This window comes from Adelges cooleyi, unplaced genomic scaffold, assembly GCF_023614345.1.
Source record: "Adelges cooleyi isolate 19-005CV unplaced genomic scaffold, UGA_ACOO_1.1 ACOO_flye_CR_arks_rails_tigmint_CR_PRNA_1, whole genome shotgun sequence".
NCBI classification, from domain to species: domain Eukaryota; kingdom Metazoa; phylum Arthropoda; class Insecta; order Hemiptera; family Adelgidae; genus Adelges; species Adelges cooleyi.
In genome coordinates, this window is record NW_026095751.1 from 952405 (window position 1) to 971119 (window position 18715).

At 29.7% G+C, this 18715-nt stretch overlaps 1 protein-coding gene across 1 annotated transcript in view; it reads right to left on the reverse strand.

Annotated features, from left to right (window-relative positions):
* Positions 1-2774: 2774 nt before the first annotated feature.
* The window catches only part of LOC126835236 (uncharacterized), a 65112-nt gene continuing 49171 nt past the window's right edge, over positions 2775-18715 (reverse strand). Inside the window, exons 7-11 of the mRNA XM_050567690.1 lie at positions 7496-7522; positions 7024-7074; positions 6758-6787; positions 3611-3700; positions 2775-3170 (exon numbers count right to left, since the gene is read on the reverse strand). Of these exons, the coding sequence (XP_050423647.1) occupies positions 2911-3170; positions 3611-3700; positions 6758-6787; positions 7024-7074; positions 7496-7522 (458 nt within the window). The 3' untranslated portion in view covers positions 2775-2910. The remainder of the gene's footprint in view (positions 3171-3610; positions 3701-6757; positions 6788-7023; positions 7075-7495; positions 7523-18715) is intronic.

An 18715-nucleotide genomic window follows, 5' to 3' on the forward strand; every position in this document is an offset into this window, starting at 1 on the left:
AATTTTTTGCTGTATATCTGGAAGTTCTGTATCTATTCATCTAATACCTGTTGTTCTGAATTTAATGTACAAATAGTGATGTAAGGCCATCACTTTTTGTATATGCTCAATGTTAAAAAAGGAGAATATATAAGTAGTTGATAGTTCTCCAAGTTATTACACTTAGCTCTCTGTCAACTATAAAAAATAAAATAAGTCTTTTTTATATGGTTCTGTGTGTTATTCATGTGTATTAAGCGTTTTGGTGATATTAACAGTTTGCTATGTTGATTATTGTTAATTAACGATTAAAAATTTACATTAATAAGTACACAGTTTAATTTAATACAAATCCATGAGATATTGATTGTAAAACCTGAACAAATGTTATAAAAGTAAGTATTACCTGATACTTTCACTATAAAGTACATATTATTATTTTAAACAGACATATTTTGATTTTTTAAATTTCATGAGTTTATCATTTATTACTATTGTCATGTAACAGAACACTTTGTAATAGCATAGACAAATGGCATAACAATGGCACCCGTATGAGCAGAAAGTAGAAGTGCACAAAATCCATTGATTAATTCCAGATTTGCAATACAACAATAAAACATGTGTATTTGTCTTAAACATACACATAATAATAAGTTTTTAGTTATCCTATTTAATTTAAATGAATCTAAATAATAGTTTTACATATCTGTTTCAGGTGAACCTCTTTGGTTATATTAGAAAATACTTGCTATAAGGAAAAATGTTAACAAAATGTTTTAAAATTAAACCACTGATATAAAGGACGTTTTTCCGCAGGACATTTTTCCGCATAGACAAGATCCCGCAAATTTGTCCAGCAAAAAAAAACATGAATTTCTATTCTGGTATCATTTATAAATTATTTTGTATTTTTGTATAACGTATATTACAGTTATAAGCAGATATTATGAGCCAAGTTTCTCAAATATTAGACTTGTGTGCCATCTTCAGCATGTTCCTCGTATGAACCATTTTAATTTATGTTTGCGATCATCATATGTTTTTACAACACAAATTATTGGACTTATCTTTAAACCTGTGACCTCCCCCTAGACTGTAGCTTACAAACCTAGGATATTTTTAGTTAGCGGAGCGAAGCGACGGCGCCGATCGAGCGTAGCGAGCGAGTGCCAAAACACTCTGTGACCTGCCGTAGGATAGTAGACTGAAGCTTTAAACTACTTAATTTTAAACCTGTTACCTCCTCATAGACTGTAGCCTGAATGAAAGGTTTGGACTGTTTATTAATTTACGTTGACACGGTAACGACAGAAAAGTTTTTTCGTTTAAATTTTTGCACAATTTCAGAATAATGATCATTTGGAAATTATGTTTGCGGAAAAATTTCCAGCGGAAAAATGGATACGAAAAAATGTACTCCAATCAACCAGTGATTAACTAAGTAGCTAAAACCATGTAAAATATGATGTTTTTAGTAAAACATATTCGTAATAATACTTCTTTTAAAAGTAAAAAGTGTCTTTTAAAAATACAAATGTCTGTACTATTTTTTTTGTTAATTAAAAAAAAGTATTTTTTAATCATTCATTTTTAAAACTCTTTACGGCAACTTAACTAGCCGTCTTACTCGCAAAAGTTTTAGAAGATCTACCAATACTACTTTTGTTCTATAACAATTTATATTTGATATAATTTATATAGCTGATATAATTTCTATACCAACATTTCATTTTCTGTACAAATGTATTGTGTACACATTTTAAATTTAATTTCTATTTTACCTATTGTGCTAATCATATTAAATTTTTAAAATAACATCCTTTGAAAACCCCCTCCCAAAAAAGTCAGCTCTTCAAAATAGTGATATCAAAGTATTTATTTCTCCATTGTATCAAAATCTGCTATTTCTTTGATTTTTAGATCACCACACTTCACTCCTACTTTCATGAGCAACACTTTTCTTTAATTTGTATTCTTTAACACTTTTCCAGTTTCGCAATGAAGCATACAATATGATTATAAAATGTACTCACTTAGGAGTTATGTGGTTGATGGGAAAGAGAAACTCAGAAAAAAAGGAAAAGGTTCAAATCCCCTCCCAAAAAAGTCAGCTAATCAAACTAGTGGTGTCTACATTACGGTCAAGTCTGTTTTACGTCCAATTCAGAAAGGTCATAATTTGTTGTCCTTTTTGTTTTGAGTTACCGCCCACTCATCCTATATGCTAAGATACATGTAAAGTTACAATCACACTGTAGATAATTTTCCTACATCGGGGTTACTATAATATATTTAATTGCTATGAGCACGTCTATTATATTAAATGTTTTAAAAAAAATCATTGTATTTTGTTAATTACTTCTCATAACTTCTCATACTTTGAAACCTTAACATAACGTTTTTTTTATGAAAAAAGTAATATCCATACAAATTACTAAGCAAAACAACTTATTTGTTACGTTTTAAGTGAACCCCGATATTAGTTTCTGAATAACAAATGGTTAGTTTATTTATGTTTTATGAACACAGTACAGATATTAACTTGGATACAGTGAATATATTAGGCAGCAAAGAATAGATCTTGAGAGAAAGATCTCAGATCAGTGGTATGTAATATCTATGCACGTATTGTAAATCATTTTATTCGTATTGGATGTGCCGACGAGTTCATATTGTTTTCGTTAAATTAACCAGAAAATAGATAATTTTTGTTTTTAAAAATACTTTAAATCGATCTGTAAAATATGTTAAAAATATTAAGCAATTGTTTAAATCAACACATAAGCAACATATTTCATTATAATCGTGAACTGTTTATTGTGAATTACATTAAATTGTAAATTAACAAGTATAAGTGATATAAGTGGTATAAGGTATATAAGTGCAAAATGTAAATATTATTTAAATAAAACAAAAATTTATACATTTTCATTGTAAATGAGTTACAACTGGTTCTGGTTGGAGTGGTCGAAAATCATCCATGTCATCGCCGATGACTTCTTTCCATCCGGTCCACTTAAATTTTCTAAATGTTTTAGTTATTTGCCAACTATTTGGTACTACATGCGATATGGTACACTGATCACCAACGTCCTCAACATTTTTTGACAAGTGTGTAGGGTACTTTGTACTGATGAAGACCGCAATGAAACGACACCCCACATGAACACTATATATATAATTTCTAACTAAAAAATAAACATCTACGTTACTTGAAAATAATATTACAATAGAAAGTGCATGGCGTGTTTTTGAGCAGCTATTTTCATTATGTGTTATCGCTTGTAAGAATGATATAAATACAGTAATATATAAGATAATAATGTCTCTAAAGTATATGTTAGAATAATAATTAATATTTATTTTAACCGGTCATCGTGTACCTAAAATGATACTCCAGTGTTTCCTGAAATACATCATAGGTAGTCTAGAAAAAAGGGTGCAGTAACAAAGCTGTCTTTGTATAGTGACACACGTGCGGTCCTGGTATAGGATATAAAAAGAATATGAGGTAAGGGTTCTGGGCTCATTCTAACTGTTCTGTAATCATAGTGTATCATGATTACATTACACTCTTTATTTATCTTCATATTATTTTTATTTCTATTTACTCTATATTAATATTTACCTATTGACCGGTTCCACATTCGTTTTAAAGCTTCCAGAGTAACAGTTCTTCTTTGTGCGGCTAGTACTATCAAAGTATATGATTCAAAATCTGTAAATTTATTGAATGACGGTGTTTAAATATATATATATATACAGTGATCCACTTATTGTGAAACCCTCAATATCTCATAGGGTTTAATGAGAAATTAAAATTATATTTTTTATATTGTTTTTATACAATGTGATCTCAATTTAAAAGTTATGATTGGAGAGGAAGTGCGGTTGAAAAATGCGCCCAAATAAAAAAAATACTACACTCCACCTTTCTTCTGCCCTAAACTTGTAATATCAATTACTTCAAAAGTAGTTATCCGAAACTGGTTATCGCCCTTACTTGTTTTACATGTAAAAAACCGGGTCATACATCTACTCACTGAAAAGAATTCGCTAAACAAATCTATACACTAACGAAACCGAAGTAACTCAGAAACTCCCTACAATACGACTTTCTCCCAATTAAATACACCAATCAACCAGGCAGCAACCACGCAGATCTTGATCAACACACTACTCAGTCAGAATCCAGATATTGAAGAAAACCCCTAAAAAAAAAAAAAATTATTCATTAGAAAACTTCAACACACAACCCATCCATACAGACTATACTATAGTCATCACAAATTAAAATGGTGAACCACTTAATCCAATGGTTCCATTATTATAGTTCCACGATCTAAGTTATTTCAAAAGATTCATTAATATAAAAATATTAATAACACAAACCAATTCTATCGCAATAGGTTTTCAAGAAACCAGCTTCAATCACTATCACAACATCCGTTCAATCCACCGGAAAGCTAGCGGGGGAGTATCCGCACTTATTAAGTCTGATATCTACAGTGAAAAATTACAAACTTCATCGCCAAAAGAAATAAAACCACTTTAATACACCTCTAACAAAAAATGTGTAATATTTTTGCACCAGATAGCTCTCCTCTAAACTTTAACAACCTTAGAATCTTAATAAGCCCACTTCCACACCCTTTCATCATCCTAGAAGACTTCAATAAATGCAACATCCTTTGGGGTTGCAAATCTACCGGAACATGAGGTAAAATAGAAGAAAAAATACTAGAAGACGATAATTTATTCTTAACAACAATGAACCCATACATTATAACGCAGCAAACGACTCCTTTTCAGTCATAGATCTGACTATAGCCCAATACCCAGCTCAGCCTCAATATAGAATGGAATATCATTAATTCATAATAGCGGTGGCCAAACAACAACTAAAAATGGAATTTGAACAACCCAAATTGGAAACTATATAGACAATTGCCTAGGAAATATCCCAATAAGCATCAATCCAGATTATATCAATGAAATTATCAACAAATTTACAACATGATCAATAAAGCCGCTGAAATTTCAATTCGATATGAAAAACACTTAATTAGGCAGTACCCTGGCGGAATAATGACTGTGCAGTAGCAATAAAAGACTACAAGTAAGCTTTAATTTGATACCGAAAAATGTATACAGTGCAAGACAACATACAATTAAAACAAACCTAGGCAAAATGCAGACAAGTAACAAAACAAAATTAAATACACCGCTAACTCTATTACAACGCTTCATAAAACCAGTAAAGTAGTCCAGCTTCTAATGATAGATACAATTCGCATAAAAACCTCAAACTATCTATATTGGAAAATAGACCTTCAATCAAGAGGCAATACAAAATTAACGGAGTTTAAAAAACCCAACACAGATCAGAAAACTTCTCTAAACAAGGTTAATAACATCATTCAATCCTTGCTTCTCGGTTATCAACAGATCTATACTGATGCATCACAATCCGAAACCGGAGTAGGAATAGCCATTGTAAATAATGAAAATATAAGTCAATATAAAATGAACAGTTTCATTAACATCTTTTTAGCGGAGGCCATAGCTATATGTAACTGAACTAGCTTTCTCACTAAACTTTAACAAAAAAATAATCAAAAATAACCAAACAATGACAATCCTCTATGTTTTCTCAATTAACTTAAATGATCCTACTTTGGGTACCCTCTCGTACTAACATCCCACAAAATGAAACAGCAGATAAAGCAGCAAAAGAGCATCAACAAAACCACATATACCAAAAAACATATACAATGCAAGACAACATACAATTAAAACAAACCTAGGCAAAACCCAGACAAGTAACAAAACCAAATCATGCCATGACTTTACATCTACCTTAAATATAAATTCAACCGCAGGGAAATATGGGAAAAAATAAAAAATAATAAAACAGCAGACCTACTCACCATTCCCTAGGTAACTGAAAAGACCCAGCACATCTACTCAACAATGCAACACTACAAGAACTATATAAAACACTCCAAGGCAGAAAAAGCCAAAGTTCTGGACCAGATGGTATACCATTTATTATCGTTCGGCTCGACGTTGCAATAGTCGCTTTTCACGACAGGCTTTTTACACCAGTAGTCCTCATCACATTCTCAGTTGCATCCTCTTCTTCCTTCTACGTTAATTTTCTTTAAGCATTCTCATCTCCAATGCACACATTTTCTATTGTATTTTCCCATCCCTAACGAACCAAAGCTACATGATTGCGAGGGTTTGGTTAATCATTATTTTCTCGTTTGACATCAGTTGAAGACCGTCGATACCGTGCACTCATTTTCATTTATATAATTATTCAACTAGATGATTAGTTAAAAACATTTGTATTCGAATAATGTGCAGCTCTTCTTTCTAAATAGTACATTTTGATATTTTAATTGTATGTACATTTTGTAAAAATAATTTATCAGACATTTGGAACTCTACATTTTTGTAATATTTAACCTATTTAAAAAAATGTATCCAAAGGACGGATTGCGTTCATAGATTATTTGCAATTAGATATACGACCTTAATGCAAAAAATATTTATACATTTTATTTGTATATAAATAATACATTTTTTTCTTTTGATTGAGGTTTAAAGGTAACCGAATGGTAGTTTCATGAAGACCCACTATCTCTCTATCTCTCTAACTAAAAGTTTATATTATCAAAATAATTGTTTGACTTTTTATACAAACACAAATGTGTATTCTAAACAAGCCTTAACGGCTAATATCAATTATAAAAAAGTTATTAATTACTTGGGTCTGGATCATTAGGAAAAATAACACCTGTAACAAATATATCAATAGTCAATTTATTACACAGTCAATAAAAAACATTTTTTTACATTAACTGTACAGTTACTCTTAAACTATGATTAATTATTACAAAATTTAGTATTCATATTAAATTATTTCTAAAAGCAACGTTTCGATTTATGTTGAAATTATATTTCGAATGGTTTATAGAGGCTTATTCAATAAACATGAAGCGATATATTATCAGTTGTAAATTTTTTATTTACCTAGGTGATGATGTATTTCCCTTCGTAACATTGTCTGGATACCTTCGCAAACTGTAAGTTTACATAAAATAAATTGTAATTATTTATTTCTTGTGATTCAAACCATATATATATACATTTATAAATATTGTATTAATATTATGATTATCCTCTATAATATGTATAGAATAAAATTAATTTGTATAAACTACTGTAAGCGAACGGTACAGGGAAAAAACCAGCAAAGTCACTTTTTAAAAATGGCAATTTTTCGTTATAAAATTCGTTTTGATATAAAACGAATCTGTTCTTTACTTTAAAGCACGATTATAAACAAAAATACACGATATTTTCAAAAGTTTTAAGTATTTCTTTAACATTTTAAAACATATTTTAGCATTATTTAAACGTGTTTTTCTTAGATTAGAAAAAAGTGACTTTGCTGGTTTTTTTCCCAGTACCCTTCAAATATGGTATATACATTTGTAGTTACCAGGAAAGCTTCTACTATAGAAGAAGTCTGAAAATAATACATAAATGCGTGCGTACTCTACGAATATCAAACAACTGTATGGAATTAATTCTATTTTATTCTTTGAAAATATTACCCGGTACAGCGAACATATTATTCATAATTTCTAAAATTAACATTACATACATAAATTAATGTTCACAGATTTCATTTTCTATTCTACTATAAACTACAAGATGAATTAGGTAGGAAAAACATTTGTATTATCTTTATTTATTATATTCATTTATAATTATTACTACCTAAATTAAAATTATCATTCTTAACAATTTTTTCAATAACATGCTCCAATGCATCTGAAATAAAAAAAAACATTTTTAAACAAACTCTAAATAAGTATCAGAGTAAACACTTGCTTACACCATATATTTTGTATTGACAATATACCCTACCGCTACTCCCCCTATTCGATTGAGTAGTCACTGCCTAAAGCCAAGTGAACTAAATTATAAAACCTCTATACTACTACTAAATATAAATATAAATGATTTGACATTTATATATTTAACAAATCAGACAGTGTTTAGAAAATTGATTCTATATACCTCGTGCACCTTTCTGAAATATTTTTAGAAATTATAATTTTTAATTTATAAATAGCTCGACTGTCAGCCAAACATAACAAAACATAAATGTATTAGTGAATTAGTTTTAAATATATGTTACTTTCCACCAAACCAGTTCGTGCGACAGTGACAGTCATTTCATTAGCAAGGTATAAGTGGTTGTCTGTAATACATAATTTAAAAAAATATTTATGAAAACGTTTTTTTTATAAAATACACACTTAACTGACTTGTAACTGAGACGGATCTTTTATAATCCGCTGGAAAAAAAAGAAATATTAATTTTTTTTTTAATTATTCTACTACCGTAAGTAGGTAAGTACTCGAATAAAAATAATAATGGAAAATACTGAATTTCTGTCATTTGTTATCTAAATTAAATACATAAGCATGAAAACAAAAAAGTTACTTAGTTCATCTGTTAAAACATTTACAAAGACACATGATACTAAAAACCAAAAGAGTTTCATTTTTATCTGCAAAAAAAACAAATTTAAAGATAGTATTAGTTATTTATATCTATGTTTTGGTAAAAAAAATTATAATTGAACGTCGTTAATTGACACTTAAACAAATATGAGAAAGTCATTTAAGCTTTTGAGTAGGACTGAGTAATTTTTTTACAACACTCCTAAATAAATATACGGTGTAATAAACTGAAATTACCATTTATTTTTCAAACATGTATTTTATTGTAAATACACTTCTATGATTTTATTTTTACTTTATACATTATTAAAGATATGAAGAATAAAAAAATTTGGACAGTAATATTTATTTAAATCGCAAAAAATAAAATATAACTCTATATCTAAGCTACGCATTTAAAAAAAAACTGATTTTTAACTTTGCCTTAATTATTTGCAATGTTGCATCATTTGAAACAAACTTAACTCAATATTCATCATATTATTGAAGTACTTTTATTCAAGAAATTAAAAAAAATAATTATTTAAAAAATTTCGAATAAAAATGTATTCGAATAAATTAATAATTTGAATTTGTTTAAAAAATATTATTTCGTATACATCTAGTATATTCTAATTTAAAAAAATATATAAAACCATTTAATATAGGAAGACAATTTTTTATTCAAATAACTTTTTATTTAAGAAAATTGTGTAATAAAGATATCAAAAACATTTTATTCCAATACAATTTTATTCAAATAACAATTTGCAAAACTCTTTAAGTTAATAGTGTTACTTACATAAATTATTAAGATTATCAAACTTTTAAATGATCAGCTTTATTAACTGTATTGATGTGATTTTCTTGACTTTTGTCCATGGACTCAAATCGACCGAAACATTAAAATCTAAATATATTTTGCAGTGTACCTTTGTTAGTTTACATAGGTGGCTAACAGGTGGTTTCTTTTTTTCTGCATGGCTACATATTTTCATCACAGTGACGAGAATATTTTTTTAATGTTTTGCATAAAATAATTTGTATTAAATTTTAGTCTATGCCGATCTATTGGTATAAAATTCGTATTATTGTTTATATTTTAATTTGAAAAAATCAACTAAATATTACGTTAAAGAATTGTATTTTAACGTTAAAAAAATAGTCTTTATCTATTATTATAACTGGAAATAATTTAAAAAGTATAGTGGGGACGGGTAGGTCACAGTTCTACAGGAATTAAAATAACTGAAAGTGATAAAATCACCATCAAATAAACGCTTTTCTGTGACTTGTGGACTCTGCACTTTAATACTTTCTTACTGTGCTGGTTTATACTGTAAATGGTTTGCATTATACAAGTTTGAACTTACTATCCATAGAAACGCATCGAAGCGTACATTTAAAAGTGATTTTATCACTGTCCTGTAATTTTTTCGGCCCCACTGTGCTCCATCCTTATTAAGCTGTCTTTACCTTACTGTACTGTTTTATTTTTGGTGATGGAGTATACCTTGTTGGATATACTATACAAATATAAAAAACGAAACATATCGCATGAGGCCTGACGATTATATACAAATAGTAAGATTCAATAAACTAAGAATCTTTTTAAAAACAATATTTCATGTACTATTGGTATAATGGAGTACCCACAAACTTGGTTACCAAACTGTACATTTTTAATTTTTGTTGTAAAAATCGAAAAATATGGGGTTTATTTCGGAATTAAAAGATTGATATTGCGCATGCGCCAACTAAATAAGGGTTTACTTTAAAATAGTTAGAATGAGCGTGATGTTACACCTAATAACACACTAACGTCAAAATTAAAAACAAAAAATAAAAATCTGTTCTAAAAAGCAATGGTTTTTATTATCTTTTTTTACCTTCTAAAGTGTAATTTTTCAAAAGTGGTGTACTCTATATCACTCATTAGTACCTAATAGAGGTTAGACAATTTAACCAAATTGATTCTCAATACCTACTTCCTTGGGATCATTGGCAGATATAAGGAAATAGGGGAGAGGTTGTGATACTAAAACCCTTTAAACTTAAAATTAGTGCTTTTCAAAATACCTACATTTATCTTTTAGTAATAGACTTGTTAAAATAAAAATAAATGTACAACTAATTTTATTTTTTAAGATCGTTAGCATACTAAGCCCCCCCTCCTTCTGATCTCCGGAAAACCCATTAGTAATTCGTATCGAATCAAGCTGTCGATATTTAATACCAAAAGAGTACAATGTAAAAGCAATATGAACGAAAATGCGAGTAATTCGTTCGAGGCTGTGTTTAATGAAAAAATAAACAAGTCAAACCAAAATTTAAAATACTAATAAACAGAACACAAGCAAAAAATTCTTGACCGTGAAAAAACGACCATAGAACATAACTGCAGTATCAAGCATACATTTATTGAATAATATAAACAACAATATGATATTATTTTACTTAAAAAAAAAAAAATAAGTTAATACGTACCAGTTTCAGATGCCTACAAATATAACATATTATAAAAAAAATAAAATTTTACTTGCTAATGTTCAAATAGCATCGAAATAAACGGAACATAAATTGAAGAACAGTTACAAGTAAATGGTAGGCGATTATTAGAAAATCATAAAATCTTAAGGATGCACCAATGAACTAAATACATGAAACGCGCATTGTGTATGAGTTAAGTATTAAAAAATGTCTCCTGTAGGTGGCTACCATTTTGAGTCTGGTAATGTTATAATCATGATAATTACAATTGACAATTAACTCATGTGGTGCATTCATTTTTTAATCGGTAAAATTATTATGTATACGTATAAAAGAAGTAGTATTCTACTTGAATAAACTTAGGCCTTAAAAATATTTCTATTCACAACAGGGTAAACAGGAGGGAAAAAAATTAATAAAAATTACGAATTTTTACATGTCTTTATAATCTTATTAAGATAAACGGTTAGATACAAAAAATAAAAATCAGCCACAATATGTTATTGCGACATAACATAATCAAACACACCTTGTATTTTTCAGGTTTCTTAAAATAATTGAAAAAATTGGCAAGGGCATTTAATGAAAGCTCTATACAATAAACATAAGTCTAGTCGATCCAATATGACTCACTCCAATTTTGCTATTTGGATATCCTTTGGGAAAAATCATACCGAACTTAAAAGCTATAAATATCAATCAGTTCAAATAGTAAACAACAATATGTTATATTTTTAACACCCTTTATTGATTTGATGTAGTAACATTATTTAGTGACCATACACACATTTTAAATTAACATTACATTTTACAGTTTAAATATATGAAGCAAAAGTTAAACAGAAAAAATGATAAACAACAGTTTGTAATAATAAACAGAAAAAATAATATACCACTATTTTATGATAATAAACAAATTAATAGAGATTCTCATTTTCCGGAAAACCGATCAAATGAAGCGATAACATCAAAGTCGTATTGACTAAAATCACTTTCTACATACTTACTGAATAACATGAAACTTAATTGACTCACAAGTGTCACAGACTGTGAATAGCCATAACTCGGTAACTTCCCTGCTAACACCGCATACCTCTTTTCATAATATTTGTTGTCAAATTTAGTCGGAGAAAAGTAACATTCAGGAAAATTAAAACTAAAATTCAAATTGTTGACATTTTTCAGTTGGCCCAAAATATTTTCTTCGACTTCTTTGATTTTTTCTAAATCGGTTAACGTCTGTGCAGACGATGACGATTGGAACATTTCAGCAATAACATTCAATTCTCCATCTCCCTTCAAATTTAAAATCCGTACAATTTTATTAAAATCGTTAAATATTAGTCTGTTGTAGTCCTCTATCATAAGGATAGCAGAGTTTTCCGTCGTCCATTTTTCGCCGAATAACCGGTTCGTGATGTCATTATCAACCGGTTGTTTATCTGAGTATTTAGATGGTAAGCGAGCGGCGATTTCACGCACGTAAACCCACAAGTTGTACAACAAAGCATATTTCATAACGTTCATAAACCTACGGTGACATTCGAAAAGTTCATTGATCTGTGCCTCGAAAGATTCGACTTCACGATTTATGGAGCACGTACGATTTATCAGATCGTATGTACGGTCTTGTTCCACTTTATCGACTCCTGCAATGTGTGTCAATAAACCTTTGAAAAAAATCGGTTCATTGGTTGCAGGTCGTAACGATAAACGAACAATCATCATATAAGATCTACAATCGTCGATCACCATACTCGCAGTTATTTTGTCGATTCTCTCACGAATCGTGTTCTTGAATTTTATAAAGTTTTCTATAAACTTTGGCGTCATTCCAGGTTCAGCACGAATTTCTGCCAGAGCATTAAAATATACAGAATCAACGTTTTGGTCGTCATAAACGTTTTTATCTTCATGATTGCATTGTAGTTCAGTGAATTGTGCTAGTCGGGTAGAAACTGTTTCGTGGTCTCGCAACAAACGGATTCGTCTCCGTTCGTTTAATTCACGGTTTTCAGGTAGCCGGTTAAAATTGCACAATGTATACAAATACATGTACACGAGCCACAAGGGTTCAACAGAACCGATCTTACCGAAATTGTATAAAACGTTTAACATATCATGAACGTCGAGATCAAATAAAAAGCCGTTGTCAATCTTACCAGTATTTGGACTCGTAAACGCGTCCTTACCTGCTGTGACCAACAGAGGTTTGATGATATTCATGTAATGAATGCAATTAAACACATAACTACACAGCAATTTTCCGTGAATATCATCGATCGCTGTCTCCACTCTCCATGCCGGGCTCTGTCGTTCAGCAAAACTCTGTCTCAATTGATCGTGAGAGTATCCCGTGTCTATGTTAAGTAATTTTCCATAGTGATCATCCGTTTTTACTCCGGCATATTTTTGACGGGTACATGTATCGTTCGCCGATATCAACGGGTTAATAATAATCAGCAACGCCAATGGCCAAATAAACGCCATGTCCTAGTTTTAACTTCAACAAAATGTTATATTACACATACAACGTGACAACACTCACACAGCGAAAGTCACACAGCAGTTGTGGGTTTTACGGTACTGAATTGAGTGTTTTAGGTAAAAAATGTGTTTTGTTTTCATGGTTGTACGAAAATATGGTCGCACAAAAACATATTTTTCCATGTTTGTTTTTTTGTTGTTGGGTTATTTTACAGTATACAATGTTTTTTAGCACTAGTTCAAATAATATTTTACGGTTTTTGCGAATAAACCAATGTACACCAACATGTTCTTCTAAGCTTGTGTCGCTCCTATCGATACAGGGTGTCCCTCAGAATTTAACAACACCTTCTTGAATTTAGATTAGAAGAAATCTTTATCCTATGATTAACAAAATATATTTTATAAAAAAAAATATATGATGATCATTGTAACAAATGAACTTAGATTATACTTTAATGTATTCCGATAACAAAATAAATATACAAGTTAATACTATGTACAACGCGAGTATGAAGTGTTCACGAAAACAAAACGGATCTAATTCTACAACATTGAATAGTCAAAGCTCCTCCATATAAAGACAAAAAACCAATATAATAGTATATAGGGAAATAAATGGATGTTTGCAAAATGTTAAAATATGTTAAATCAATGCGTAATTAATAGAAATCGCGTTGTACGTTTTCTATCATATCATAAAATACTAATAACTCAACAAAAAAGATGAAAGGTTTTTTGATACTTTATTTAAAAAAAAAAATAATAAATCCAGTTGCCGTTTAACACCCAATTAATTATTAAAAGTTAATACTATTTTATTCTTTTCACGGTATATCATAAAATCCGGATCAGTGGCGCCCAACTAAAATGTAATTTTACCTCAAGGTTGAGTTATTAATCATCGTCGAGTCTATTTTCATGATCCACTAGCCACCCACCCTCCCCGAGGAACAAGTTCGGCACCACTGATTTAGATTATTTTCATTAAAGTTCGAAATCTAGCTAAAACTGGCTTTTACGGTTTTAAAGTAAAGCCTAATTATGACCTATCAATTATTAATAGTCTTGAACTGAGCTTCTATGCCCCATAAAATACGAATTAGAGAAACCAGCTAGTTAGAATAAATATCACAATATGATATTTCAGCTATTAAATTATACTGTTGGGATACCCTGTATCGATAAAATCGTCGAAAAATATGTTTTTGCGCATTTGCTTATTCGTACAACCGATAAGGTATTGTTTAAAGTATTTCAAATGTAGGCAAACCGCAGATTTTTATACAGTAAAAAAACGACTCAGCAACACAAGAAAATCGGGTCAAATTTCAATAGTAGTCTTTTAAAATTCACATTTATTAGTGTTACAACCACTTTTTGAGTAATTGGAAAATTTACTACAGATTTTCTTTTACATATGACATATTATGTTAGACCTATCCTAGAACTGAATTACTAATTATTAAAATTATGTATATTTTGTATTGTATTAAACCCTAAATATGTGCCTAAATAATTAAAAAAAAAAACATTTCCAACACTTGTTGGTTATTGACATTTGGGTTTGAGGGCATGTGTGGCAACTGGCAAGCCTAATCGATGTTCTTTAAAAATTTCGAATTGATTTGACTTGAATTGGCTAAGTTATAGCAAATCAAAGTTGTCGGTTAAAAGTCGGTCAACTTTTTTTCCCGCCGTTTTAAGAATGTAGGAGTTGACTTTTTCTATTTGTGTAAAAGTTCTCTGTTAAGTGTAATTATTGCATTTTTAACAATAAACAAATGCATACAACACAAATAATTAAAACCTAATGTTAATACATTATAATGATTCATAATAAGAACTGTTAAGAAGAAAGTGTCATTCCTAGAAATAAATAAGATGAAATAAATATAATAAATTATTGTTTTCCAATCGTTGATACAAGTTAGCTACAATAATAATATTTATTATGTAAATAGTCAATAAATAAACAATTTTAATTATTATACTTAACCGGCAATCTATGACCTTTACAATTCTAAACCAATGTATTTTAATCGACTTGTGTGCCAATATTATATCAATATCTATAAAAAAAATCATGTATATTTTGCTCTTTACTTGGAATAAAAATGGAGTAATACTGTTTGGTTTTTACCTATGAAAAGTAATTATATTTGAGTTAAATATTTCAGATTAAGTGTAAATATCATATTTTATCTTCAGTTAGGTAGGTAAAGTTAACTTTACTGCGGTATAGACTATGCGTTTATAAGCGTTAAACGATTGTTAAAACTAAAGAAAAGATTTTTTTTTTGTAAATAGATATTTTAATCAACTTATAATATGTAAGTAGTATATAATGATATAGGTCCTTTTTTTGCATCTGGTAAAATTTTAACGAATAGAACGAGTATGTTTTTAACGTGTACAGACCTCTTTAACCAGAGGTCCAAATTTGGGTTTCCATTTGGTAATGCATTAGGTTTTATGTACTCTGAATTTAAGATACATGAAATGCGTCAGCATATTAAAATAAACGGTAAAGTATGTAAACAACACTCGGTAGTTTTTTTTTTGCGTCTTATTTACCTTAAATTCGTATCGATATAAGATATGACCAATAATAATACACATTAAAACACTTAATTATGAGCTATCTAAGTCAATCCAATACCAATGTGGCTGGCCAGCCAAGATATTTTTTTTCATAACTCTTGCTATACATATAATACAATATTTACTGCACATGTCCACGATACACATCTACATTTATTTTTTAATGATAATAGCCATAATGAAACGATCGAACATGGTTTATTTACAATGGGTCCAAATAATAAATTTCATTTCGTCGGCAACTATAAACTACCTAATGTGTTCATACCTAGTGACATCGAAGGCATACTTCTTAACAGTGTGCACTCTAGGCAACTGATGTTTTTTTCGAATCGTTTAAATTTAATGGACTTAGACAGGTTAATCGCTCTCTTAATAACCACGGATCCTTACTTGATATGATATTTAGTAATATAATTAAATACTACGGTTTCTACTCTAAACATATGGAAAAAAAACAAATAATCTCAAATAAAATTAGGTCACTGGCGATTAGTCCACAAGCCCGCATGTCGATAACGACAATGGTGGGCTGTCGGCCGAACCAGTCTAATGGAAAAAATCTCGCTCTCTCTCTTGGAATGATCTATACGACCAAATATGTTTTTTGTGAAATTTTGTTAGTGTACGGCGATTTTTGAGGATTTTTAAACTTTCGGGTAATATGTACCATTTACACGGCTGTACACTTAATGGTTTCGCTTCGCTATGGTCGAGTTGGCTTTTTCCAGCCGTTACAAAATACCTAATGACCATTGTAGCGGTTTAATGTTATGTTAATGTATGCATTTATTCGGGCACGTTTGACTAAATGATTTTTGTCAACGAACTGAAAACGCATAAAAATAAAACTGCGTAGAATATAAATTGTAATTAAAAGTAGACGGGCTTGTAATTGCGCCAAAGACAACATAAGAGATGAGGGAAAACTATAGTGCTCATTAAAATGTTTCGTCTGTCTTTTTTATATTCTGCAACGAAAACGGTCTTTGATTAAAACATGCGTTTTTTGGTAATTAAAAGTTTTCTCGGAACGTTCTACACACTATTCGTGTCTACTATTGACATAAATGTTTCCAGTTGAAAAATGCAATCAAAAATATTACTCCTCACCTGGTATTGTTGATAAAATAATAAAAAAAAAATTAATATACCAGCAAATTAACATGTCATTTAAAAATGACATCTACTTGTTAAATATTTAAATCAATTAAATTGAATAATCTTTAGACTCTTTAGACGTTGCTTGAGATCTACAAGGGTTTCCCGGAAGTCTCTTGCAATGACCTATTAAATCTTTTTAATCCCCCTCAACCCCTTGAGACAAAAAGCAGCATCAACAAAACCATCATGACCTATTTTAATTAGAGATAGGAAGCAGTTATTTTCGTCTAGTCTTAAGGTAATCATGTACCATTTCAATTCCGTAAAATGATACGATAAAATTAGAACAGCCCCTTACTAAGTTTTTTTTTTTTTGGAAATCTATTTTTGTTTTTTTAGGGGGTAAACTAATAACGTTTTATGAGTATTGAAACGATTTGCAAACTTGTTATAGCAATATTGTACAAATTAAAATAAGTTATTGAAGTACAAAATTGTACTACTTATAATATTTTTTGTAATAATAAAAAACGTATAAAAGTTTTCCGCAACATAATTTTTTTATAAGTAGTACTTTAAAATTAGTAAAAACATTTTGTAGTTTACTATGGATTATAAGCACCTGTATTCTAAGTACAATATACCATGTATGCTATGTACTGGTTTATTTATATCCCAGGTGTGAATCATAAAAACACATTTTGGTTTTTTTCATATAAGCTTATCGCTTTAAAATGTATGTACATTTCAAAGTAAAATATTCAGTTGTTTTTTGTACGTTATTATTATTATTTTATTAAAAATATATATCTAGGCCACAGCTATTCAAAAAGCGTAAAATCTTTTAATCACCTGCAAATAGCAAGAATTTGCTATTTGAGAATAGTATTATTAAATAGCTATTTGATTAATAGAAGAATAAAAACGAGAATAGGTATAACCCGCTATTAGAGAACGGTGCTTATTGTATAATAATGCTGATATATTGATACTCTTACTACTTGTCTATCTAATTTAATATCTTTACTGCATTACGATAACCCGCGGGAAACTATTGATATTGAAGGTAATCAAATTATACTTATCGAAGCCCACAGTGCTCATTTATATCATTACAATTCACCTACATAACTTGTCGGACGTAGCCCATTGGGTCCCGTCTTACAAAAAGGTAATTCCCAACGGCTTCGGTCTTTTACAACACGAATTCCTTCTCGTCAGCGAATTTTTTATGGAAAGAAAACGAAAAATTTTCTATCATTTTTTCAAAAATTTAATAGATTTAATAGGGGTTGCTACCACTTTTACCGAATTCGGAATTCGTATTGATAACTGATAAGGACGGCAGGTTTCCGATTGTTTTGGCACTCGCTCGCTCGATGCCGTCGCTTCGTTCCGCTAACTAAAAATATCCTAGGTTTGAAGGCTACAGTCTAGGAGGAGGTTACAGGTTCAAATTTAAGTTTAAGTTTTTTTTGAAAAGTTAAAGAGACGACTTGATAATATACGCGTAGTACCGAAT